The 12,691-nt window shown below is 43.9% G+C and overlaps 1 protein-coding gene across 1 annotated transcript in view; it reads left to right on the forward strand.

Annotated features, from left to right (window-relative positions):
• The first annotated feature begins 2,170 nt into the window (after positions 1–2,170).
• The window catches only part of Borcs5 (BLOC-1 related complex subunit 5), a 68,255-nt gene continuing 57,734 nt past the window's right edge, over positions 2,171–12,691 (forward strand). Inside the window, exons 1-2 of the mRNA XM_051155479.1 lie at positions 2,171–2,449; positions 5,565–5,708. Of these exons, the coding sequence (XP_051011436.1) occupies positions 2,392–2,449; positions 5,565–5,708 (202 nt within the window). The 5' untranslated portion in view covers positions 2,171–2,391. The remainder of the gene's footprint in view (positions 2,450–5,564; positions 5,709–12,691) is intronic.

The following is a 12,691-nucleotide window of genomic DNA, read 5'->3' on the forward strand; positions in this document are numbered from 1 at the left end:
TCTCCAGGCCTCACCTTTAATCTTTAATCTCAGCATTTGAGGCAGAGGCAGGCAGATCTCTGTGAGTTCGAAGCCAGCCTGGTCTGAGTGCCAGGGCAGCCAAGGCTATTACTCAGAGAAACTCTGTCTCAACAACAACACCACAAAACAAAAACCTCACCTTTCCTCACCACTCTAGAGCCCGACATGATAGCACATACCTGTAATCGCAGCATTTGGGAGGTTGAGGCAGGAGACTCATCTGACCTGGGCTTGTGTATCAAACATTAGGTAAGCCAGAACTGTATAGAGATCCTGTCTCAAAACCACATAGCACACCCAACCTCAAACAGCAGAGGTTTGTGATACAGCAGAAGAAAGTTAAAAATCATTAGGTCAATTGGCCTTGCTGGGATTGTATTTATACACGAAATCTTTTTTTTAAGACTTATTTATTTATTATTTATACAGAATTCTTCCTGCATGTGCCTACACACCAGAAGTGTGTGTAGGCCAGATCACATTATAGATGGTTGTGAGCCATCATGTGGTTGCTGGGAATTGAACTCAGGACCTTTGGAAGAACAGCCAGTGCTCTTAACCTCTGAGCCATCTCGCCAGCCCTATACACGAAACCTTAGGACTATTTTTTGTTTTGTTTTGTTTTTTAAGATAGGGTCTCATGTAGACCAGGCTGGCCTTGAACTCTCTAAGTACTCAAGGACAAATCTGAACCCCTGATCCTCTTGCTTCCTCCACCACCACAATCTCTGAGCACTGGATAGATTCCAGGCTGTTGGACAAGACCGGGAGCCAAAGTGCTTCCATGTTCAGGGTTCCGGCTGGGCTTGCTGACTGCATCCCTTCCTCTTGGAAGGAAAAGGGGAGAAGGGGCAGATCATGGACCTCTCACCCGAGTGTCCAGCTACTCTTCCCAACCAGCTGTAAGCCATTCTGCAGAAACTGCAGGTGGCTTTTGGGGGTGGAGGACTGTCTCCGGATGGGGCTAAGGCATATAGGTGGGGACTTCACGAATACACCTAAAGGAGAGCGATCCTGCATGTTGGGTGCTGAATGTCCAGTGCGGCTGCTCTAAAGCCACCCATGCCCCCCCCCCCCCATTGCTCTATAAATAAGCCTAATAATTTCATTGGTTCCTCAGAAAAAACTTTGACCGTAGTTGGGACTGTAGGAGGATGCAGATGAATTTATTATAATAATTTAGTATATCGTATTATTATATTATTATTATAACTTATAATAATATTCTCATATTATTATTATGAATTTTAGCAGCACAGGCATACACCACAGAGCTTAGCTGCTTGTAATTTCTTGAAGCAGATGAGAGACCCCCTGGAAGGCACTGGGTTACTACCCATATATCTGTGATTTGCTCAGACAAGCAATTTCCTTTTTGTACTCGCTGTACATCTTCCAGGCCTTTGGTAGTTCCTTAGTGACCTGTCAATAACTGCCAAGATCCCCCGAAAAGTGCCTAGATTAACTTCCCTTTCAAGAGATGTAAAGCAGCATATCCTAGCAGTTTTTCTCTCATTTCTAGATAACCCCTCCCGCCCTCCCTTTTTTTTAAACAGTCTTGGCATTTCCTGTATAGTCGCCTACTGCTAAACTCCCTGTTTTCAACGTTTAGAAAAGAGCTCTGTTTCTTTACTATTGTGTATTGAAACTCGAGGTCTACAGACCACCTCTCTACTCCATTGGTGAAAGAAAGAAAGAAAGAAAGAAAGAAAGAAAGAAAGAAAGAAAGAAAGAAAGAAAGAAAGAAAGAAAGAAAGAAAAAGGAGTAAAAATAACCATTTTGCTGGGCATGGTAGTTCACCTCTGTAATCCCAGCACTCAAGAAGTTGAGTCATGAGGATCGTGAATTGGAGGCCACCAGGGCTACAGCGTGAACTCTTGTTTCAAAAACAAAAATCAAGCTTATTTTTCAAAGCTGTTCGGAGATAGTCAGGATTACCGTGACTAACACGTGGTGCTCAAAGGGTCGCGTCATCAGGACAGGAAAAGGTTTAATCTTCTGGATGCCTTTGAGTTTGGGGAAGCCTGGCCCTTTAAGACAACACCGCCCCAGCCTCCAGCGCGCGTCGCCCCGCCCCGCCCCGCCCCCGTTTTGGGGGGCGAAACCTCCGAACCCGGAACTGACGGCCACGCGTAGCCGGCGCGGCCAATGGGCGTCCCGGAAGGAGCGAGCAAGCTGTACCTGAGCCAGTGAATGACAGCAGCGCCTCCCGCCGGTCGTGGTCGCTGCCGCGGCACCGCCGGTGTCTAGAGCCTCCTGTCAGCTTGCCCACCGGGAGGGCGAGTGGCGCGCCTCCGTGCCGCGCCTCCCCGCGTGTCTGTGGCCCAGCGGGGTCTCCCCTGCCCCGCTGTCCCTCCGCTGCTGTCGCCATGGGCAGCGAGCAGAGCGCGGAGGCCGAGAGCCGCCCCGGCGATCTGAACGCCTCAGGTCGGTGCCTCACCTCCCGCCCGGGCGCTGCTTGCGGAGCCGATGGCCCCTCGTGTGTGTGGGGGGAACCCCCCACACTGTGCCCTAAAACAGAAAAAGCGTGGTCTCCCGCCCCAGGCCTGGTCCCCTAAACCGGCTCGCTCAGCTTCACTCTAATCCTTAAAAGACGACCCCGTTAATGTTCAGTTCCAAGACTCGCCACAGATGCCCGAGATTTGGCTCACGCTGTGGATTGATCATAACCCAGGACGTCTAGGATCAGGCTCTTTGAAAAATGGGGTGTCGAGGCTCCTTTTCAGAAGGGACCTGTGAGCACTGAGCGGCCACTCTCCATGTTTGGGTGCAGATGTTTCCGGAAACCGCTTTTTCCCTTCAGGTGTCGGTTCAGGTTTCTATTAAGTTGGCCAGATGGTAGGCAGGCTCTAGTGTATCTTCTGTTCACATTTAGATTTCTCTAAGCGTTTGAGGTGGGAATTGGAAGGGTACTGTGCTGGACCTGTAGCGAGTGCTCAATAAAACAGCTGGTAATTGAAAACCATTTGGTCTTTTTGTTGTTGTTACCCACTTAGGTAAGTAACCTCTGAGGCTGGCGTAGATAAACTCAAGGAGTGCAAGCCTACTTAGTTAAAATCTCCGACCTAGGGGCTCTCTACTTGGCGACATTTGTCACTCAAATGTGGAAGCTAACAGATGCGGTGATGATTCATGCTCAAGGGCGTTCCTCAAGATGAGTTCCCTGAAGACTTTGCCTGCAGTCTGGGGGCTTGCTTCCGCTAGCCTTGCTGTGTGTTGTTTCCTTGGAAGGCCCAGCGTGCCATGTCTGTTTGTAACGAAACGACAAGGATGGCTGTCTCTTACTTTCCTGTGTCAGGCAAGAAGGGTCGTATAGGGGAAGTAGTGTGGCACCCTTTAACACAATTGCTCATCCTAAGTTTATTTCTGATACAATTCGCAGACCCTCCAGTGCCAGGTGCTTTACATATGTTTATATACAGTATTTATACTATTCGCATTTTTAAACACATCTTTGCCCATTTTATACATAAAGTAGCAGAGAGGGACTAGAATTCTTTGAAGTTCCTTTTCCTTACAGTCTGGGAAAAGGAAGAATCATATAATTTGTAGCAGAAAAGACTTTTTGGTACTGCTTTTGTAAAATGTTACATAAATTACAAAGCCAGGATAAATTTTTTTCCTGAAAAAAGAAGCAATAAAAGTAGCAAAGGTCTGTCTGTTCTAGTCATCATCATCAGTGGTCTGTCTCTCTCTGAGCACTTCCCCCGCTTCATCCCTCCATCCTCCACCCCACCGCACCCCCTCCCTCCGTGCCAAGCATCAGGAAGAGCTGGCTTCCAGAAGGCAGACTAGTTCTGTGGTATCTACCCTTACATCGGACTGGTGGGCTTGAGTGTACCTATCGACTACTAGGACTTTTGTGTATAAGACACTGTGAGGGATTCATCCTTATCCCAACCAGGAAATTACGTGGGGAAGAGGATATTTTGTTCTAGAGAATCTTGGAGGTTTGAACCTCTTCCCTCCCAAGGACTGGATATTGGCATGCCTCAGAAGCTGTGCTCCAATTTTCTGAATGCTGCCTCTGCCTAAAATGGTCCTGTTGGTTGGTGGTTTGTGCCTTTTGTGCACTAATGTTGCACCAGACTCCCTGGAGCCTTAGGAATAGACTTATAATTTGGGGTTGGAACCAGAGGCTTTGGCTACTACTGGTTCTGTTCAACACCTGGCTGGCTTTGATAGGCCAGAGAGACACGTTTGCATTCCGTGTCACTAAGAAGAGCCTTTGTACTAAGGACCCAGAGACATTTAGTGCCTTTCCTAAATCTGTTTCTAGGGCTGTTGACCTTGGGCAATTCCCAGTTTTGTTCCTTCATTTGTAAACTATTGGACAGTATGTCAGGAGATCAGGACAATCAAAAACGGAGACATTTTTACAAAAAAATCTATATTGTATTGAATAATAAAATGCTTGGCTATGAAAGAAGTTCACACATGTTATATGTTTCTGTATGTTTGAATGTGTGTGTGTGTATATGTGTGTATGTGTGTGTGTGTGTATGTGTGTATGTGTTTGTGTGTGTATGTCCTGGGCTAGAGCTAGAGCTCAACGGTAGGGCACCTGCCTAGTATGTGAGAGGCTTTGGAAGGAAGGAAGGAAAAGAGAAGTTCCCAATAATCTACTTGTACCAGCCTTACTACAAAATAACTATATTTTATATATAAAAATATTTTTTCTTCCTTTGAGACAGTATTTCATGAAGTCTAGGTGGATTTATGTTTCCAAGGTTGTCCTTGAAATTTTAACAAAAAATTATTTATTATGTGTGTAATTATTTTGCCTGCATGCCATATCTGTGCATCATTTGTATATAATGCCTTGGGAGGCCTTAAAAGAGCATTGGATCAACTGGAACTGGAGTTACAAGTGGTTTTGAACCAACACGTGAGTGCAGGGAATTGAACTGGGGTCTTCTGGAAGAGCAGCCAGTGCCTTTAACCAGTGAATCATACCACCAGCGCCTGTTCTTGAAGTTTGGATTTTCCTTTCTCAACCTCCTTAGAACTGGGATCACAGATGGGGGCCACCGTGTCCAGTTTATGTCCAGCAGATGTACATCCCCCACATAATCTTTTATTTGTTTAGTTTTATTTATTATTTATTGAGTTTGTTTGTTTTTCATCAGGATCTCACTATATAGCTCTGGCTGTCCTGGAATTCACTATGTACACCAAGCTGGCCTTGAACTCACAGAGATCTGCCTGCCTCTGCTTGTGGAGTGCTGGGATCAAAGGCGTGCCTCTTTACACCAGCATTTCCTTTTAGTTAAAACAAACAAACAAACAAACAAACAAACAAAAACCCAACAACAGAAAAAACTTCAATCCACTTCAGCATTTCAAAGACAAAAGGTAGCCAGTACCACTCTGAGAAGAAAAGCTTTGTCATTTCAAATAAAGAGGGCTTTGAAGAGAAGTACGTACGTCACGATGAGACAACCTCTCATTTACCAGGAGCTACTCTGTCTAGTGACTGTGTCGCCAGGCGGCGGTGGCTTTCCAGCATGCGGGTACTGAAGCTGTGTACCTTTATTTACAGTGACTCCATCTCCGGCTAAACATCGAGCCAAGATGGATGACATCGTGGTGGTAGCTCAGGGCTCTCAGGCCTCAAGGAATGTTAGCAATGATCCTGACGTCATCAAGCTGCAAGAGATCCCAACCTTCCAGCCCCTTTTAAAAGGTAAGAGGGTAGACTTTGCGGTGTCTGGGCTTGGAGGGGAGGTTTATACGTGCCCCACCACTGCCTCCTTTAGGTCTTTCCTTAATTGGCACCGTCTCTGAATAGTCTTTCTTGACTTTCCCTTCTGAAATTGGAGTCTCTTTCCTACTCACCACTGACTTATTATGAATTAGGAAACATTTTACGTGTGTGTGTGTGTGTGTGTGTGTGTGTGTGTGTGTGTCACAGCTTGCATATGGAGGTCAAAGAACAACTTTTGGGAGCAGGTTCTTTCCTGCATTCCTGTGGGTACTGAGATTATCAGGCTCGGTGGCAAGGGCCTTTTCCCACCTAAGCCATCTTGCCAGCCCAGTTGTTTTACCATTTCTTTCCACTGCTGAAGCCTAACACTTGAAATAGAACTTCATATAAAATAAGATCAAGAAAATCAATGAATGAGTTGGTGTTATTGGAGGTGGCCCTTTTCCTGCTATATTTCCATGAAAAGATTTTCATTATTTTTTTGTGATTTGAATTGTGGTATGGGTTTACTAGTTCAGACTCATTGAAAAGTTCTGTCAGCACTAATGCACTGGTGATCAATTCTGGCAACTTGCGTGCATGAGAGAAAAGTATGCTTATGAGAGGAGGGATAACCTACCTGATTAGCATATTTCAAGGTGCTTTATATGAAGACCATAACTTTATTGTTTTCATATCTCCATTAGGTAGCGTTTACTTTCTTTACCGTGTGTGTGTGTGTGTGTGTGTGTGTGTGTGTGTGTGTGTGTGTGCATGACTGTTGTGTGGGTGCATGTTCGGAGGCCATAGGTCAACTTTCAGCGTTGTTCTCAGGAGCTATCCACCTTGTCTTTTGAGACATGGCCTCATTGGGCCCTAGGACTTGCCAGCTAGGCTCAGCCAACTGGCCTCATGGATCTGCCGGCCTCCACTTACCCAGGGTTGGGATTATAAGTGTGTACTACCACTTCCAGTTTTTTTCTGTGGTTGGAACTCAGGTTCTCATGCTAGCATGACAAGTGCTTTACTGACTGAGCTGTCTCTCTATCCGCAGAGATGGCTGTCTATGAATGGTGCTTCTGCTATAGAAGTTCCTCAGAGTCCCTGCCTCCATCCCCACAAGAACACACAGGACAAAAACCTAGCAACAATGAGCATGAATACAGTTGTGGTTTACTTGCCTTGCATCTTTCCTCATTTTTCTTTTCTTTCTTTCTTTTTTTTTTTTTTATAATGATACCTCAGACTGAGAAATTTATAAAGCGGTCACATTACCTTGCACTTCTTGATGTTGAGGACCTTGGCACTGGCGTATTCTTGGCATTTGGTGATAGTCTCTCTTGCTGGGTCATGGCATGAAGAGGGACATCACTTCACCAGGCAGAGAAAACTGCTAACTTGGTCTCTCTTTCTCAGCAAGTAAAGCCATTCATGCAATCATAAAGCTCCACCTTCATGACCACTATCCTGATTCCCTTCCAAAGGCCCCGCCTCCACATACCATGAGCCTATGATTTCAGTGGAGTGAGCTTCAATATGAACCTTACAGTCACAGACACCCAGACAGGAGCAGCTGGTAGTATAATAGACTCTAATAAAACAGCTTCTATAGTTATTTTATATTAGAATGTACCCTGGCCCCATACGCACGCACGCACGCACGCACGCACGCATGCGCACGCACGCACGCACTACTATTCTTATAATTCTTGCATCACTAAATTTGTTTAAGTGGTTTACACAAGATCAGATATCTGGTACACAGAGATTGCACTTGAAACTTCATCACCTATGTCAAGTCCTACCCTAGTTACACCATTCTGTGCTGTGTCCAACAAAAACAAATAGTGTGTCCAGGTGATCAGTGTGTTGTTGTATTCTTCCCAGCAATTCATCTACTTTACAGATGAGGCCAGTCATGCTTTCACTCAAGACTAGGCTTCCATCTGCCCTCTGCTCTATAAAAGAACATATTATATTCCATTACTTACCTGTCTCCTTATTCATTCCCCATATTTTGCGGAATAATGTGATTCTCCAAAGAAGCCAACACTAATGAAATCTCTACCCTCCCATACACTTGCCCAGCCTTCAGAAGCGTAATAGCTGGATATTGGTATTCTACACTCCGCCTTCCTGGGTCTGCATGGAGCGCAGCCCACAGTCAGCTTACACATGCCTTCTTCCTGCTATCCCCGCCCCCCCTCGCTCCTCAGCGTCTTCTCAGGGGAACACTAAAAGCAAAACTGAAATGGAGATACACTTAAACATTTACTGGGACTAGCTGTTTGATCATTTGAAATAATTCACATGAGAATAAACTGACTAGTGGGGAAAGTATCTAGAAGACTTGGTGTTAAGGGAAGCTAGCATGAGTTTTAGGTCATCCACTTTGAACATGAGTGATAAGTGTGATATATTTTCAGTGCCTTGCAAGGTGATGCACCTGGATTTGGTTACCTTGGTAACTAGGGTGTAATCAGGGATTTACCAACATCTATCTACATTGAGAATAGGTTATAGCGGAGAGGAAAGCAGATGAGGGCCCGGTGACTCTGAGTGCTCAGCTGGGTTTGGCTAAGGAAGATCGAGAACTCACTTGATTAGAAATGTCAATGTATGGCTGTGCTTAGACCACAGGCACAAACAAAAGGCAGCGAGTGTTTACAGATGCTTGTGTTTCATTTGTGAACAAGAAACCCCTTGTGCAGTGTTTGAAAAAAGACAGGCAGACAGGAAAGTTAGGTCAACCAATGAATACAGTTGATAATAATTATAGTGTCCACCTCCCCTCAGCACTTCCCCCACAGTAGCTATTTTATTTTCTACTTTATGGATTAAAACATTAGGAATCACCTTCAATTCCTAGCCTAAAGTCACTGGCCGGTAGCAATAGCCCATCTTCAGATGGCATTGGGACACGCTGGCCTTAGAGTAAGACTTGTTCCCACCGTAGCAGAGCCTGCTGTATAAATCACTGATGTCCTGGGGAGAGGGTGTGTGGGTGAGAGCTTCTTTGGATTTTAGATGCCCAATGTGTAGTAGAGCCTCGTGCTTTGACATTGTTCTGCCTGGTAATGTAAAGCTCTGGCCCCTGCCTGATTGGCCATTGCAGGAGTTGCAGGAGACTCACCACTGCTGCCTTCATACTGCCCTCTTTTTTTTTTTTTTTTTTTTTTTTTTTCCTCCTTGCTTTCAGAGTGAGGCAATTTCTTAAAGTAGTTAAAAAAAAAAAAAAAAAAAAGGGCCACCCAGTGAAGGCTTTACCCCCCAGGTTTGATTTCAGAAAGCTTTTATTCAAGTTAATGACAGTTTATTCTTTCAAAACAATATATTCAACTAACACAGTATTCACTATTGTTCCATAATGTCATATGATGTAATCTAATGCTGGTGGGTGATCTGCAGAGGCAGAGACTGGGCGAGTTTTGGGGCTATTTGTATGACTGAGGTAATGCTTGCATTTTAATAAGCAAGCAGATTCTTTGGCTTTAACTCTTTTGCATAATTATACCAGGGTATAATTTATGCTTTATAATACAAATATCTTTTCCTCTCCTTTTTTCAAGTCAAAGAATTTCTATTTTTCATAGCAACCCCTGAGTTAGCAATTTATTTTCATATGTAAAATACTTAATAGGAAATGGAAGAAAACTAAAAAGAAGCAGTGTAGCCATGACAAAATACAGAAGCAAATTGTTGATTTAATGTATGTTACTGAGATTCCAATGAGTTAAGTAAGCTCTACATATTTCTCAAATTTCAACCACTCACTCTTTAAGATAAAGCTGACTCTATATCATTCTATAGGAATGAAGCATTTACAAGAGAAAAGAAATATTGTTTTTATGTCAAAGTTAGAAAAATATCCTATTCATTTTTGGTACATGAATAGATGCATATACACACATGACATTGTTTATAACTGACCTACCATTTTTGTTCATGACCTTGGATATAACATCAGGGTTGTCTTCTGTGTGAGAAAGGACTGTCGTGCCACTAGCCAGGAAGATCAGGCTTATACAACATGGATGCCTACGTGACACTAAGCGGCTTTGTTGAGTGTTCTGAAAGTGGGTGTTAAGAACAGAAGGCAGTGGAATGGATTCCGTTTATTGAAGAGCTTGGAGCTGGATGAAGTGGCCCATGCCTGTAACCCTAACACCAAGAGGCAGAGGCCAAAAGACAGTCTGTGGCAAGCCTGGGCATAAGCTACAAAGGAAAGAAAAGCTAAAACAAAGAAACCAAGCCAGCTCTTTGGTCTTTTCTTGGGGAAGCTAAATTCCATAGAACAGTAGTAAAGGGTCTTAGACCACTCGGAACACTGGAAATTACACTTAGTTGGAGGAAGAAGGAAGCAACGGGAAAGGATGAGAAGTGAGAGTTCATGTGACCAGTTTGTCTACTATGTACTGTTTCTCTTCCCAATTGCTCCTCAAAGATAGAAAGTCTTCCACATTCACGAGACAGCTGTCTCTACCATCTGCCAGACATTACTGAATTGGAAAGTGGTGTACCAAATGAAAGGTCGAGGGGATGGGTGTTGATTAGAGTCACAGTCTTCTCTGAACACTTTAAAGTGTCCTCCAAGCACAGGTTGATCCTAAATATAGTTGGAAAAGTTGGTAGCTTATTCCTGACTACTTTGTAGACATATTTATGTGTCTAGTAGCTGTTGGGCTAAGCTTGCAACACAAATTATTAACCAGCAGAGACCCAGCCTAACGGAGGGAGAAGAAATACCAGGTAAAGAGTTGCCTAAATCTACTGGGAAGGTGAAGCCATCTCACCAAAGCAGCTTCAGTGCTCTGCTCTTATTAGCAAGGCTATGGGCCTGCATCCATCCTGTTACCTCAGAGAAGATGTCTGTTTTCTGCTGAAATGCTCCACACACATTTACTTTGCTTCTGTACTTCTTTCCTTCTAGTATCTGGGTCAGTGTACCTCTTTTCTCTTGTTCAGATATATACAGAAAATATTTTTTAATTACTTTGTTTAGACTAGACTCCATTGCCCCTCCTTTTGTTTAAATCTCTGCTGCCAAACCTGCTTAGCAAATGGCCACTACATGCTGCTCCTGTATTCTTTCTGCTTTTGCCATTCTTGAAGTTCTTATTTATTTTAGTGTGTGCACATTGCATGGGGCGCGCACACACTACAGAAAGTGTGTGGAAATTAGAGGACAACTTGCAGGAGTCAGTTCTCCTGTCAGCAGGAATCTGGGGATCGAACTTAGGTCGTCAGGCTTGGCAGCAAGCACCCCTGCCCACTGAGTCCCTACAGCCCTCTCCTTGTTTCATTGATATGCTTCTGTAGAAGATTGCTTATGTTCTCTTTTCACGCCTGACATTCCCCCCCCCCCCGCTCAGACCAAAGCTACCTCTTCTTTTTTGTATTTAGTGCACATTATCATTCCATTTCCTAAATTTCCCTTGGGTGTTGTTGCTCTGCTCCATCTCCATGGTTTGAGGCTTTGCTGAAGCTTATTAGCCTGTTCTTCTCTGCATGCCTGGTTGCCCAGTGCTCTTCTGGAGAAACAAGATTCTAAAGACCTTAAGTGTTCTGAAATGTAGACATCAAGATGATTCTAAGTTTGTACTGTCAACCTCAACTTTTTGTCCTATTTCTCTAGCTATAAACCAGTAATTTAGCCATGTACTAGGATTTTGTTTGTTTGTTTTGGGGACAGAGTTTCTTTCTCTGTGTAACTGCTATGGCTATCCTCGAACTCACTCTGTAGACCAGGATGGCCCCACACTCAGAGATCCACCTGCCTCTGCCTCCCATGAATAACTACCTGGCCTCCTTTTTTTTAATTAAAAATTTTATCTTACTTTATATGCATGGATGTTTGGCTTGTAAATTGATTTTTTTTTTTTTAAACCAGACGCCAGATCAGGTGTGGGAAGAGGGAATCTAATGCCACCATCAGATTGGCTTTTAGGCAAGTCTTTGGGCATTTTCTTGATTATTGGCATGGAGGATAGTCCTGGGCCGTTGTGCTGGCTGTTCTTCCAGAGAAATGGGTTCATGGGTCCATTTCCCAGCACCAACATAGTGGCTCACAAACACCTCTATCTCTAGTCCCAGGTGATTTGATGACTTCTTCTGGTCTTTGTGAACATGAGGCACACAAAAGGCACACAGATATACATGCAAGGAAAAACATGCATAAAAATAAAATGTAAAAAATTTTTTAAATGAAGAAAGAAAGCAAACTGAACAAGCCATACTACAAGTTGGTAAGCAGCAATCACCCCTCGTCGCTGCCTCAGTTCCTGCCTTGATGCCTTTAATGATGAGCTGTAAGCTGCCGGCTAGAATATATACTTTCCTCCCAAGTTGCTTTTGATCGCGATGTTTATCATAGCAGTAGAAAGCAAGCCAGGATAGCTTAAATGTGTGTCTGGGCACCAAGGACTCATCTCTCCAGGCCTATGCACTGTGCCTTTAAATTCAGTACGTCCCATCTTCTACTTATGTAGCTATGAATGTATTCACTTTGTTCAATAAACATAGAAAGCCCCCATTACCCCCTGGTGCTGAGAGTGGAACTCAGGACCTTGTACATGCTAGGTAAGCAATCACCCTGTCACTGAGCTACACTCCCAGCCAATCTTAAGCCAGTTTTTTTTTTCCCTTAAATTTGTGTGTGTTCGCAGGTATTTGTGCATTTATGTGTATATATAGAGAGAAGTGAGAGGATCTCTGGTACTACTCACTTTTTTAAAAAAAGATATTTTTATTCACCTGTGTTTGTGTGTGTATGTGTATGTATGTGTGTGTATGTGTGTGTTTGTGTGTGTATGTGTGTGTATGTGTGTGTTTGTGTGTGTATGTGTGTGTATGTGTGTGTATGTATGTGTATGTGTGTGTTTGTGTGTGTATGTGTGTGTATGTGTGTGTTTGTGTGTGTATGTGTGTGTATGTGTGTGTATGTGTGTATTTGTGTGTGTATGTGTGTGTATGTGTGTGTTTGT

Source organism: Acomys russatus, chromosome 13, assembly GCF_903995435.1.
Source record: "Acomys russatus chromosome 13, mAcoRus1.1, whole genome shotgun sequence".
Lineage (NCBI taxonomy): Eukaryota > Metazoa > Chordata > Mammalia > Rodentia > Muridae > Acomys > Acomys russatus.